Genomic DNA, 12,841 nt, shown 5'->3' on the forward strand with positions numbered 1-12,841 from the left:
AGTCAGTTCCTGAATGGAACACATGGGAGGTAAGGTAGGATGGAAGTTACGCCCATCACCCACACCTCCCTCCCTTTGGTCCCCCACCTCCTTCCCTTTATTCCATGGTCCACTGTCCTCTCCATCTTCTTCAGCCCTTTAGAGAAACAAAAGGACTGCAGATGCTGGAATCTGGAGGAAAAACACGACGATGCTGGAGGAACTCAGCAGACCAGGCAGCATCCTGGCCCAGCATCATCGTCTTTTCCTTCATCCCTTTGCCTCTTCCACCTATCACCTCCCAGCTTCTCCCATCATTCCCCCCCCACCCCGCCCCCGCACCCACCTACCTTCCCCGCCCCCCCCCCCCCCCCCCCTCCACTTGGATTCACCTATCACCCGCCAGCTTGTGCTCCTACCACCCCAGCCTTTTATTCTGGCTTCTGCCCTCTTTCTTTCCGGTCCTGATGAAGGATCTTGGCCCGAAACGTCGACTGTTCATTTCCCTCTGTAGATGCTGCCTGACCCGCTGAGTTCCTCCAGCATTCTGTGTGTTGCTCCAGATTTCCAGTATCCGCAGAATCTCTTGTGTCTCCTGAATGGGGTTGGTTTTCTTTTATGTTGATCGATATCAATTAATCCCTCGTTAACCCAATGCGCAACATCACTGGGGACAAACCACATAACTAACCCTTTGTCCCTGGAGGGATGTGTGTCGGACCCATGGTCAGCTATAAAATGTAGACTGGGGAACCTTGGTTAACAAAGGAGGTTTGATCAGGGAAACGAAGCAAGCGTATAGCAGGTATAGGAAACTGGTATTGAACAAGTCACCTGAGATTTATTGGGGATATAGGAGAGAACTTAAGAAGTTAGGAGGATAAAAGGGGCCATGAAATGACCTTGGCAAGTAGGATTAAGGAGAATCCTAAAACGTTTTATATTGGAGGTAGCTAAGGAAAGAGTAGGTTCCCCCTCAGAGAGTAATCTGTGTGTGGAGACAGGGGATACAAGCGAGGTCCTAAGTGAATACTTCTCATTGATATTCACTGGTGAGAAGGATGTGGAGTTAAGTGAGGGGTACACCGATATTCTGAATAATGTCTGCGTAGGAAGGAGGAAACGTTGGAAATATTGGAGCTCATTAGGGTGGATAAATCCCGGAGGATCTATCTTAGGATGCTAAGTGAAGCAAGGGAGAGGATTACTGGGGCTCTGATGTTTACATCTGGGTCAGGGGCCAGGACGATAGCTAATACTGTGCTCTTGTTCAAAAAGCACAGTAGCTAAGCTCGGAAACCAGACCGGTGAGCCTTATATCAGTGGTGGGGAAGTAGTTGGAGAAGATTCTGAGGGACAGGATTTATGTTCACTTGGAAAGACAGGGTCTGACTAGGAGGATGGTTTTGTGCAGGGAAAATCATGCAGTGGGTACAATTGATGAAGGCAGTGTGGTAGACATGGTTTATATGGACTTCAGTAACGCTTTTGACACGGTCCTTCACAGTAGGCTGGTCCGGAAGGTTAAAGCATAAGGGATCTGAGGTGCTTCGGCAAACAGGATCCAAAACTGGCTTGGCGAAGGAGGCAGAGGGCAGTGATGGATGTTTTTCTGACTGGAAGCCTATAAGCAGTGGTGCACCACAGGGATCAGTGCTGGAACCTTTGTTGTTCATAATATGAATAAATGACATGGATGAGAATACAAGTGGTCTGATTAGTACATCTGCAGATGAGACAATGATTGGTAGAGTTGTAGATAGTGCAGCAGGTTGTCTAAGGACACCGCAGGGCATGGATCGGTTGGAAAGTTGGGCAGAGTGGTGGCAGATGGAATTTAATCAAGACAAGTGTGAGGTAAGGCATTTTGGGATGTCAAATTCTGGTAGGACATACAGGAAAAATGGCAGGGACCTTATGAGCGTTGATGTACAGAGACCTCGAGCTGCAGGTCCATAGCTCCCTCAAAGTGGTGACACAGGTGGGTAAGGTAGTGAAGGCATTTGATATACTCTCCTTCATAGGTTGGGGCATTGAGTATTGGAGATGGGACATGTTACAGCTGTACAAACATTGGTTTGACTGCATTTTGAGTATTGTGTATGGTTCGGGTCACCACACTACAGGAAGGATGCAGCAGCATTAGAGAGAGTGCAGAAGAGACACGCCAGGATGATTCGCCAGCAGTAGAGAGAGTGCAGAAGAGGATGTTGCCTGGAATGGAGGGCCGTAGTTATAAGGAGACTTCGGGTAGGATTATTCTTGCTAGAACGTAGGAGGCTGAGGGATGACCTTATGAAGGTCTATAAAATTATGAGGGGCATGAGATTAGAGTTTTTCGCCCAGGCCAGCAGAGTCTAGAATGAGAGGGCACAGATTTAAGGTGAGAGGAAAAAAATTTAAAGGGGACGTGAAGGGTACATTTTTCACACGGTAGGTGGTGAAGATCTGGAACGAGCTGCCAGAGGAAGTGGTGGAGGCAGATACAGTTACAATGTCTAAAAGGCACTTGGACAAGTACTTGGATAACGGTGTAGAGGGACGTGGGCCTAATGCGGGGACATGGGATTAGCATAGATAGGCATCATGGTCAGCACGGACAGGGTGAACTGAAGGCCTGGTTCTGTGCTGTACGCTGCTATGAACCCCAGAGAGAGAGAGAGAGAGCTTCAGGACAGAGGTTTAATTAGTATCAACCATTCTCTTCTGCTGCCAGTGATCTGGTTACAGTAACGTCTTTAATGCATCTTCCACAGACTGTCCCGGTCAGTGTGGTCGAGGACCGAGAGGGAGATGAGCATCTGTGCCAGGTAGTAGGTGGACATGACGGTGAGACGGGCGTGGGGCAGGGGGACGCAGAACCTGTCCACGGCCAGCATGAAGTCGGAGACGATGAAGATCACAGCCCCGGCCGCTGTACACAGGGACCCCCAGGTCCGCTCGTACCCCGAGCAGCGGGCTCGGGCGATGGCGCGCCAGCTCATCAGCGTCAGCGTGATGCTGTAGCCCCCCAGGGCGTAGAGGGTGGGTCCGTCCACGCACTGGTAGATGACGGTGTACAGGGCAGCTCCCAGCAGGAGCAGCACCAGGGCCACGCCCAACCTCAGTGGGTGCAGTCCGAACGCCACCATGTAGAAGACATGTCCAATCCCAAACGTCAGCACCCCTGCAGGGAAGATGGCGTCTTCACAGTCACCGAGGGAAACGACCCAAGGGTGTGCACCCTCCCAATCAAACCCCCCCACCCGTCCTTGTCACCCCCACCACCCCAACCTCCTTGTATTCTCAGTCACCGCCCTCCAACCTCACCTCTCCCTCCCTCTGTGACCCCCTCTGGCCCCTACACCCCTCCCTCTGTAAACCCCCTCCATCACTCCCTACCTCTGTAACCCCCTCCAACCTCTCCCTACCTCTGTAACCCCCTCCGGTCCCTACACACCCCCCCCCAGCTCCGAAACCTCCTGCAGCCGCACACACACTCTCTGCAACCCCCAGCACATCTCTCCCTACCTCTGTTACCCACACCAGCCCCCACATTCTGCTATCTACGTAACCTCCTCCAGCCCCCACACCCCTCCCCATCTCTGTGACCACCCCCTGCCTCTACACCATTATGTACCACATCTGGCCCCAGCATCGCTCCCCATCTCTGTGACCCCTCCCTATCCCTGAACCAGTTCTCTCCATCTCCTTCCTTCCCTATCAAAGTAACCATCAAAAACCCTTGCATCTCACCGTCTATAACCTTCCACATACGTTTACACCTCCCCATCTCCGCAACCTACAACCCTACGACCTTCCTTGTCGCAGTAACCACCCACAGCCCTCATGTTCTACCCCGTCTCTTTAACTAGTCTCCTACCTCTACACCTCTCCTTATCTCTGTGACTCCCTCCAGACCATACAGCCTCCCCTATCTCTGCAGACTCCTCAGTTCTGTCTGTTCCCGCAATTCTGGCCTCCTGTGCATCTCCAAATGTATTTGTTACAAAGAACGATAGAGACGTGAGTTGGTTACAGCTATAGAGAAAGTTGTGAGGTCAGGAGGAAGTTATGGAGAGAGGCAATGGGTAACAATTGTAGGTTTAAAGTAGTCTCCAACTTAGGGACACATGAGAAGATGAAGAAAAAAGAAATTTTCATTTCCATATCACCTCAGAACTGCCTCAAAATGCCCACCAGCATACCAATAGTGTCCATGAATTTCATAAGCAACAAACAATCTACTGGAGGAACTCAGCGGGATGAGCAGCATCTGTGGGAGGAAAGGAATTGTTGATGTTTTGGGTCGAAACCCTGCGTCAGGACTGAGAGTGGAGAGGTGAGACCTCCCACAGATGCTGCTCGACCTGCTGAGTTCCTCCAGCAGGTTGTTTGTTGCTCCACATTCAGCATCTGCAGTCTCGTGTTTCCAAGGAATTTCATGGGGCAGCTTGATTGATTTCACATCTTCAGTCTATCCTTGCTGTATAACCAGCAGCCACAGTGTGGTGCTGTTGAGTAAGTTTTACCTTTGATGAGACATACAGCATGGAAACTGGCCCTTCAGCCCATCTTGTCCATGCCGACTATCAACCACCATATTCACTAATCCTACATTAATCCCATTTTATTCTCCTCACATTCACAGCAACTCCCCTCAGATTCCACCACACACTAGGGGCAATTTACAGCAGCCAATTTACAAACCTTTGGGATGTGGGAGGAAACTGGAGCACCCAGATGGTCACGAGGAAACGTGCAAACTCCACACACAGGTCAGGTTTGAACTTGGGTCTCCGGAACTGTGAGATGGTCTCTCTACTAGTTGTGCCACTGTGCTGCTGATAGGACTTCAAAGCAAACCTTTCCCAAACTGTCGAGCTCCTTTCGCCTCTGACATCTGCAGGGGGAGGTCGGCTCCCAGGTAACGGCCGGTGTCAGTGAGCACACTGCCGGCCAGAGGGAGAGGAAAGCATTGGTTGGATATGGTTGCCTGGATAGTGGATTTGGAGAGGACGTTTCCATCAGTGGGAGAGTCCAGGATCCAAGGGCGCAGCCTCAGAATAAAGGGACATCCCCTTTTAAACTGTGATGAGGAGGAATTTCTTCAGCCAGAGTTGGTGAATCTGTGGAATTCGTTGCCGCGGACAGCTGTGGAGGCCAAGTCATTGGGTGTATTTAAGGCAGTGCTTACAATTGGGTAAATTTATAGTAATTTTATATCTTTGCACTATACCGCTGTTGCAAAACAACAAATTTCACATCAAATAAGTCTGATAATAAACCTGATTCTGATTCTGGCCCTTAACTGCTTACCAAACAAGAACCTATCAATCTCTGCCTTAAGTACACCAATGACTTGGCTTCCACAGCCCTCTGTGGTAACGAATTCCACAGATTCACCACCCTCTGGCCGAAGAAATTCCTTCTTATTTCAGTCTTAATGGGATATCCCTTTTATTCTGAGGCTGTGCCCTTGGATACTAGACTCTCCTAATAATGGAAACATCCTCTTCACGTCCACTCTATCCAGTAGGTTTCAGTGAGATCCCTCCCCATCCTTCCGAACTCAAAACTAGTCCTAAAAGTGGTCACAAGCTCTGACTCAGATGAAACTATTAAAGTTGATGATGGACCAGAGTTGGGGAGACCACAGGGAGAGGGCTGGACGTGCTTGGGAGAGCACAGAAATAGAGAATGCCGTAGGGGAAAGAGAAAGTTGTGTGTGTTTTAATTATTTTCAGTAGGTTGAGGTAGAGGTGAGCATGTGTTTTGGTAGCTATTGCTTTGGGAGGGGTGGTTATGGGAGGGGAGCATTTTTGGAGTCGTAGAGCAATACAGCATGAAAACAGGCCCTTCGGCCCAACTGGTCCATGCTGACCAAGATGCCCATCTATGCTAGTCCCATTTGCCCGTGTTTGGCCCATCTCCCTCAACCTTTCCTATCCACGTACCTGTCCAGGTGTCTTTTATACCTTGTTAGTGCACCTGCCTCATCCACTTCCTCCGGCAGCATGTTCCATATACCCACCACCCTCTGCGTGAAGAAGTTGCCCCTCGGTCCTTCCCACTTGCCTTAAACCTATTCCCTCAAGTTTAAGATTCCCCTACCCTGGGAAAAAGACCAAGTGTGTTCACCCTACCAATGCCCTGCATGGTTTTGGGGTGGGAATATTTTGGCGTGGGGCATGTTTACTGTGGGGTTAGGGTTGCACAATTGTTGCTGTGCACCAGTTAAAGTGTTTGCACAAAAACCAGCAACATTGAGTGAGGTGCAGAGGGCGAAAGTTCAGAGCTGGCTTGTGGAGTTTGTCCTACTTGGAAGGTGAGTCACTTTTCAAAGTCTGAGTTGGGTGACACAGTAAGGGGCAAAGCACCAAGTCCAGTGAGATAAAGGTGGAGGGTGCAGAGATAGGGAGCCACATCACCAACTCCTCTGCAAATCAGCAACCAAACAACCCTGAAATAGGGGAGCAGCAAACACACGGACGCACGTGGAGACACACAGAGACACACAAAGACACACACACACACACACACACACACACACACACACACACACGTACACAAGAGACACACACACAAGAAATACACACACAAGAGACATAAACACACACACGAGACACACACATACACACAAGAGACACACATGAGAGAGACACGAGAGAGAGAGAGAGAGGCGCGCGCACACACACACACACACACACACACACACACACACACACACACACACACACACTCTCTCTCTCTCTCTCTCTCTCGCAAACACTGTTTCAATTCCTTCCACAGGCTCAAACTATTGTCCACCCCTACACCCCTCACACTGTAACCTCCTACACCCCTAATACCCTGACACTGCAACCCCCTCCACACCTACCTCCCTCACACTACAACCTCCTCTAGCCCTACACCCTCACTATCTCTGCACCTTCCTCTGGCCCTACATGCCTCCCTATCAGTGCAATTCCCTGCAGCCCTCTAACTTCTCTCTGCTCTACACCTCTCCCTGTTACTGTAACCTCCAGCCCTACAACCGTCCATCATTGTCCCACGGCCCTCGACACCCCTCTCGTCCCGGCCCCTTGATCACCCCCACTTTTACTTGCTTCACCATCGGTGGTCGCGCCGTCCTCTGCCTGGGCCCGGACCTCCGGAATTTCCTTCCCTAACCACTCCGCCTTTCCCTCCTGCTCCGGGGCTCCCTAACACCTGGCCCCTTGCCTGGGTTGTTGGCACTGTCCAGACCATTGCCGAAGTGAACCCTTTTGGAGCTGATTCACCATGTGAAAGGCGCTATATAAATTAAAGTGTAAGACAGGAAACCCCCTGATTGTGAGGGAGTGAAGCGGCTTGCTGTGTTTCCTGGGAATTCCGGGACATCCCCCACCAGCTCCTTAAAAGGAGAGGCCTGTGACTTCATCAGGCATGTATGGATGGGCTGTGAACATGGAGCATGGAAGAGCACAGGAACAGGCCCTTTGGCCCACGATGCCTGTGCTGACCATGATGCCAAATTTAACTATATCTCTTCTGCCTGCACATGATCCATAGCCGTCCATTAACATACAGCATGGAAACAGGCCCTTCAGCCCAACCGGTCCATGCCGACCAAGATTCCCATCTAAGCTAGTCCCATTTGCCTGCATTTGGCCCATATCCCTCTAAACCTTTCCTATCCGTTTACCTGTTACTGCTGCTTCTATGTAAAAGCCTCTTAAACACGCCTATCGTATCTGCCTCCACCACCACCCCTGGCAGCCCGTTCCAGGCATCCACCACTCTTTGTAAAAAAAAACTTTTGCCCTGCACATCTCCTTTAAACTTTTCTCCCTCTCCCTTAAATACATGTCCTCTAATATTTGACATTTCTACCCTGGGAAAAAGATTCTGACTGTCTACCCTATCCATGCCTCTCATCGGATGGTGGGCACTACCTCGCTGAGCGTGTACGTGGGATTACACTCAGAAATGTTGGGACCACCTGCCTCGAGGGTTGGATCCTTACCGTGATTGAAGAACCCTTGGTCTCCCCACGTGAGGAAAACATCTCCGAGGGCTGAGAAGAGGAAGCCGACGAAGATTTTCTTGGAGTACGGGTGGATGGTGCCCACGCTCCAGCCGTGCGCCAATATGAAAAAGGCCAGACACAGGACTGGTAGACACTTGATCAGTGCACTGAACCAGGAGGGGCTGGAGGTGGGCAGCCACAGCACAAAGTAGATGCACGAGCTTATCACGAAGGGAATCAGCTTTGGTCCAGCGCTCTTCGCCTGTGGTGTTGGGGGGGAAGGAAATAGCCAAAGGGTAGTCAAAGGGGCTCGCCATTCCCCATTCCCCTTCTGTAACTGAATGTTCCCCAGCCCCGGTCTCAGACGACACAGCTCTGCCCGCATCCCCCCGCCCACATCAGAGGCCGTCCTGGGCAAGCTGTGCCTGGTGTCAGTTGGGACGTTGCGGTGGGTCTCAGCAACCCTGGGGTCTGGTGAAGCTAGCTGCAGGCAGTGCTGCTGCCCTAGGTCCCAGTCCCCTCCCTGTCGACTGATCCAGGTGCATGTGGTGCATGGGTCCACCAACTGCTGCCCATTATCTCATCCATTGGGACAGGGGAGGCACCCAACCAATACTGATTCTGTCTTCTCCATGTAAAAAAAATACACACACACGCACGCACACTCACACACTCACGTACTGTACATACACACAAGCAAGGCACAAGGGACTGCAGATGCTTGTATCTGGAGCAACACACAAAACGCTGGAGGAACTCAACAGGTCAGGCAGCATCTGTGGGGGGGGGGAAGGAACTGTCGACATTTTGGGCTGAAACCCTGTATCAGGGTTTGTTTATTACGCACACATGCACATGTATACACGCACATGCATATGCACACATGCATACACACTCATACATGCATGTATATAGACATGCACACATATACACACAGACACAAATACACACACAGATGCAGGCATTACTTAACATATGTGCTCTCATACTACACACACATATACAGATACATACACATATATCCACACACAGATCCAAACATACATGCTCTTGTACCACATATGCAGACACACAAGCAGCTGCTCACAAATCCTTTCAAATACACACACTACACATAGCAGCACACTTACATGTGACATACACTTGAACATAAAATGTATGCTCCTTACACAGACATGGACAGACACACTTGTAAACTTGCACACACCCCAGACACAAGTAAGTAAATACATATATACAGGCACATAAACACCCCACAAACATAACACCCCATAAACCAGTCCCAAACATACAGCTCACTTGGAGAGTTTGCAGACACACAGATACAGACACACTGATATACAGACATCCACAAACACTCATCCATACCTAAAGCACGTACACCAAGCCCAAACATACAGCTCACTTGGAGAGATGCAGACACACAGATACAGAGATGCAGGCACACAGATGTAGACACACAGACGTAGACACACAGACGCAGACACACAGACGCAGACGCAGACACACAGACGCAGACACACAGACGCAGACACAGACACACAGACGCAGACACACAGACGCAGACGCAGACACACAGATGCAGACACACAGATGTAGACACACAGACGCAGGCACACAGACGCAGACACACAGACGCAGACGCAGACACACAGATGCAGACACACAGATGCAGACACACAGATGTAGACACACAGATACACATGCATACATACGCCTGCTTACAAACATGCATATTGGGCATTGCTCACGTGCACCGTGCACACACACAGGGAACTGGTTGACAGGGAGGGCAGTGGGACCTGGGGCAGCAGCACTGCCTTGAGTTAGCTTCACCAGACCCAGGATGCTGAGACCCACCGCAACGTCCCAGTTGATACCAGACACAGCTCGCCCAGGACAGGACGGACTCTGAGGGGGGGGGGGGGGGGGGCGGCGGGAATTACCACAATGATGTGATGCGTGGAGGAGAAGTTTACTCTGTTTAAGAAGCCACTTTGGCCCATCGGACCGCTCGAGCCCCACACCCCTGCCTGCTGGGGGATCGGGTTGTTCCTTCATTTTACATTGCACCAGTCACTTCTCGTCATTTACAAGGAGGTTGCAGTGCCTGTGAAACACGGCAGCGTCTCTCCAAGGCACCAGTGACAGCTCCTGCCTCCCAACACTGTCACCTCCAGCAGAGGGAAGAGCAAGTGCAGCAGGGGCAAGGGGGACACCACCACCTGGAGGTTCCCTTCCAATTGCACACCATCCCGACTGGGAAACATATGTAACCAAAACCCTTCAGGTTCACCCCTTCCAACATTGCCTGAATGGTTCAAGGTAGCTCACTACCTTGTGGACCAGGGAGTTGCGGACACAGCCCAGCACATTACGGACACCAGCCTCCCCTCCTTGGACTCTGTCTTTACCTCTCGCTGTCTTGGCGAAGCAGCCAACATAATCCAAGACCCCACCCACCCGGGTCACTCTCTCTTCTCTCCTCTTCCATCGGGTAGGAGCCTGAGGGCAGGTACCACCAGGTTTAAGGACAGCTTCTACCCCACTGTGGTAAGACTATTGAACAGTTCCCTTATACAATGAGATGGACTATGACCTCACGATCTACCTTGTTGTGAGCTTGCACCTTATTGCACTGCACTTTCTCTGTAGCCGTGACACTTTGTACTGTTATTGTTTTTACCTGTACTACCTCAACGCACTCTGTACTGACTCAATGTAACTGCACTGTGTAATGAATTGACCTGTACGATCGGTTTGTAAGACAAGCTTTTCACTGTACCTCAGTACAAGTGACAATAATAAACCCATACCAATACCAATATCACCTTCTTGGAGGCAATAAAAGTAGCTTCGTCATGGGAGCCTGCACGGGAGGTTACAGTGCTGGGTGTAGTAGTGTAGACTCTGTGAGCTGCAGGGTACCCACTGCGGAGCCATGCCCGGTGACCTTGGACTAGTGGGGCCATGTGTAGTCCAGGTGAGTGATCCAGAGCTCAGTGCGTTCCCGCACAAGTGCGCTCTGGGATGGACGCCAGCGTTCCCGATAACGGCTGGGTTTTGCTGGATTATCGGACCGTTGGATTTGGGTTGGTCCGTGGGACAAATCGGGTGCCCTGCCTCTCCTGCAGCCACGTGAGGCGTGGCCGGCATCAGGCTCTCCGGAGCCAAGTGCTGGACACCACGCGGGCCAAAGCAACCACCCAACTGCCTCATTAGAGAAAGACATGCATTTCTATAGTGCCCCTTCGCATCTCCTTTCAGGACAAGCAAAAACGCTCTGGGGAAACCCAGGCAGAAAGGCTACAATTACTTGGGTAAAGTCACTCCTGTAACCCAGGAAGCACAGTAACTCATTTCAGCACAGCAAAACTCCGCAAACAGCAATGGGATAAAGACCAATTTGTTGTGCAGATTAGATCCATGCCTCTTACCTTTGCAAACCTTTTCCTCCCTCTCCGGGAATCATGATCCATAATATCCATCTGTGGTCTCTTACTTACACTCTTTCTCCCTCTCTCTCTCTCTCCCTCTCCCTCTCCCGCTCTGTCTCTCTCTCTCTCTCTCTCTCTCTCTCTCTCTCTCTCTCTATATCTCTCTCTTTCTCTCCCTCCCTCCCTCGTTGCCTGTCAGTCTTCCTGAGATCTCGCTGATATCTGGAAAAGTTTATGGACTTTCTCCCCGACTATCTTTAACTCATTGATAAATGAGGCACCTGAAACACCGGCCAAGTTTTGACCTGCAAATTGCGTTCGATAGTGGGGTGTATCTGTAGCCAACAGCCAACCAACACGATGGGGTCAAAATCCACCGGTGTCCCACCCATCCTGTTACTGCCTTCAACCTCTCTCTTTCAAGCCTTTCTCCTTCCTCTGTGTTTCCTCCAGAGGGGCCGCCTTCTTCTGAAGTCCTGTTGGGAAGATATAAGTCACTTCCTCCTCCCAGTACAAAAGATGGCGGAGAAATTCAATGGCTCGCCGCTGTAATCCCCCGCGTGAATCTCGACAGCCGTCGTTTCTGGTTGAGATTACATCATTCTGGAAAGCCGTGCTTGGGAGTTTGCGTTAGAGGGGCCTCAAGCAACGTCATTCCCTGTACTATATGTGCAGTACTGTTAGGTGTGGTCGTCTTTGCCCTGGGAGTGTTTGTGGCCAGGTCTTCCTCAAACTTCATCAGACTGGGAGCAGCTAATCTAAGTCCCCATCCTCCTTCCCCCGCTGGCTGATCTGTCCTCACCTCGAGACCCCTCAGTTGACCTTAGTCTAGTCAGTTGCTCCTCTGGTCACGAGTCAGCCAATGCCCCCTGGCTCCAACACTCTGACTTCCTAATTGCTGACCATTCCTCCCACCAAAAAGTGGTGCCTATCACTGTAAAGCCAACACGTCCCATCCCAGTTCCCTGCTGACCCGTCCTAAGATCCTGATCCCACAATCTAAACAATCCCACCCCTGTATGGAAGCCCTGATTAGGCTTTGACCTCTGAAACAGGCCATTCGGCCCTCAATGTCCATGCCGACTGCTTTTCCCATCTACGTTTATCCCATTTGCCTGCATTCGGACTGTATCCTTCCCTGCCTTGCCTGTTTGTCTCAACGTCTCTTAAACGTATCTGATTCCGCCACTTCCTCTGGCAGCGCATTACAGATACCAACCTCCTTGTGTAAAAAAAAATTTACCCCTCAGATCCCCTTTAACACTCCTTCCTCTCACCTTCAAAAGGGCAGGCACGGTGGCATAGTGGTTAGCGTAACACTATTACAGCGCCAGTGACCCGAGTTCAATTCCCGCCGCTGCCTGTAAGGAGGTTGTACGTTCTCCCTGTGTCTGCGTGGGTTTCCTCCGGGTGCTCCGGTTTCCTCCCACATTCC

General features: G+C 50.9%; 1 protein-coding gene across 1 annotated transcript; it reads right to left on the reverse strand.

Moving 5' to 3' along the window:
• Nucleotides 1-2,717: 2,717 nt before the first annotated feature.
• LOC127585414 (lysoplasmalogenase-like protein TMEM86A) lies at nucleotides 2,718-11,125 on the reverse strand. The gene is made up of 3 exons (XM_052042838.1): nucleotides 10,898-11,125; nucleotides 7,967-8,231; nucleotides 2,718-3,145 (listed from the first exon to the last, which is right to left on the reverse strand). The coding sequence occupies exons 1-3, from the start codon at nucleotides 11,123-11,125 to the stop codon at nucleotides 2,718-2,720; spliced, it is 921 nt and encodes a 306-aa protein (XP_051898798.1).
• Nucleotides 11,126-12,841: the final 1,716 nt, after the last annotated feature.

The sequence above is a fragment of the Pristis pectinata genome, chromosome 33, assembly GCF_009764475.1.
Source record: "Pristis pectinata isolate sPriPec2 chromosome 33, sPriPec2.1.pri, whole genome shotgun sequence".
NCBI lineage: Eukaryota > Metazoa > Chordata > Chondrichthyes > Rhinopristiformes > Pristidae > Pristis > Pristis pectinata.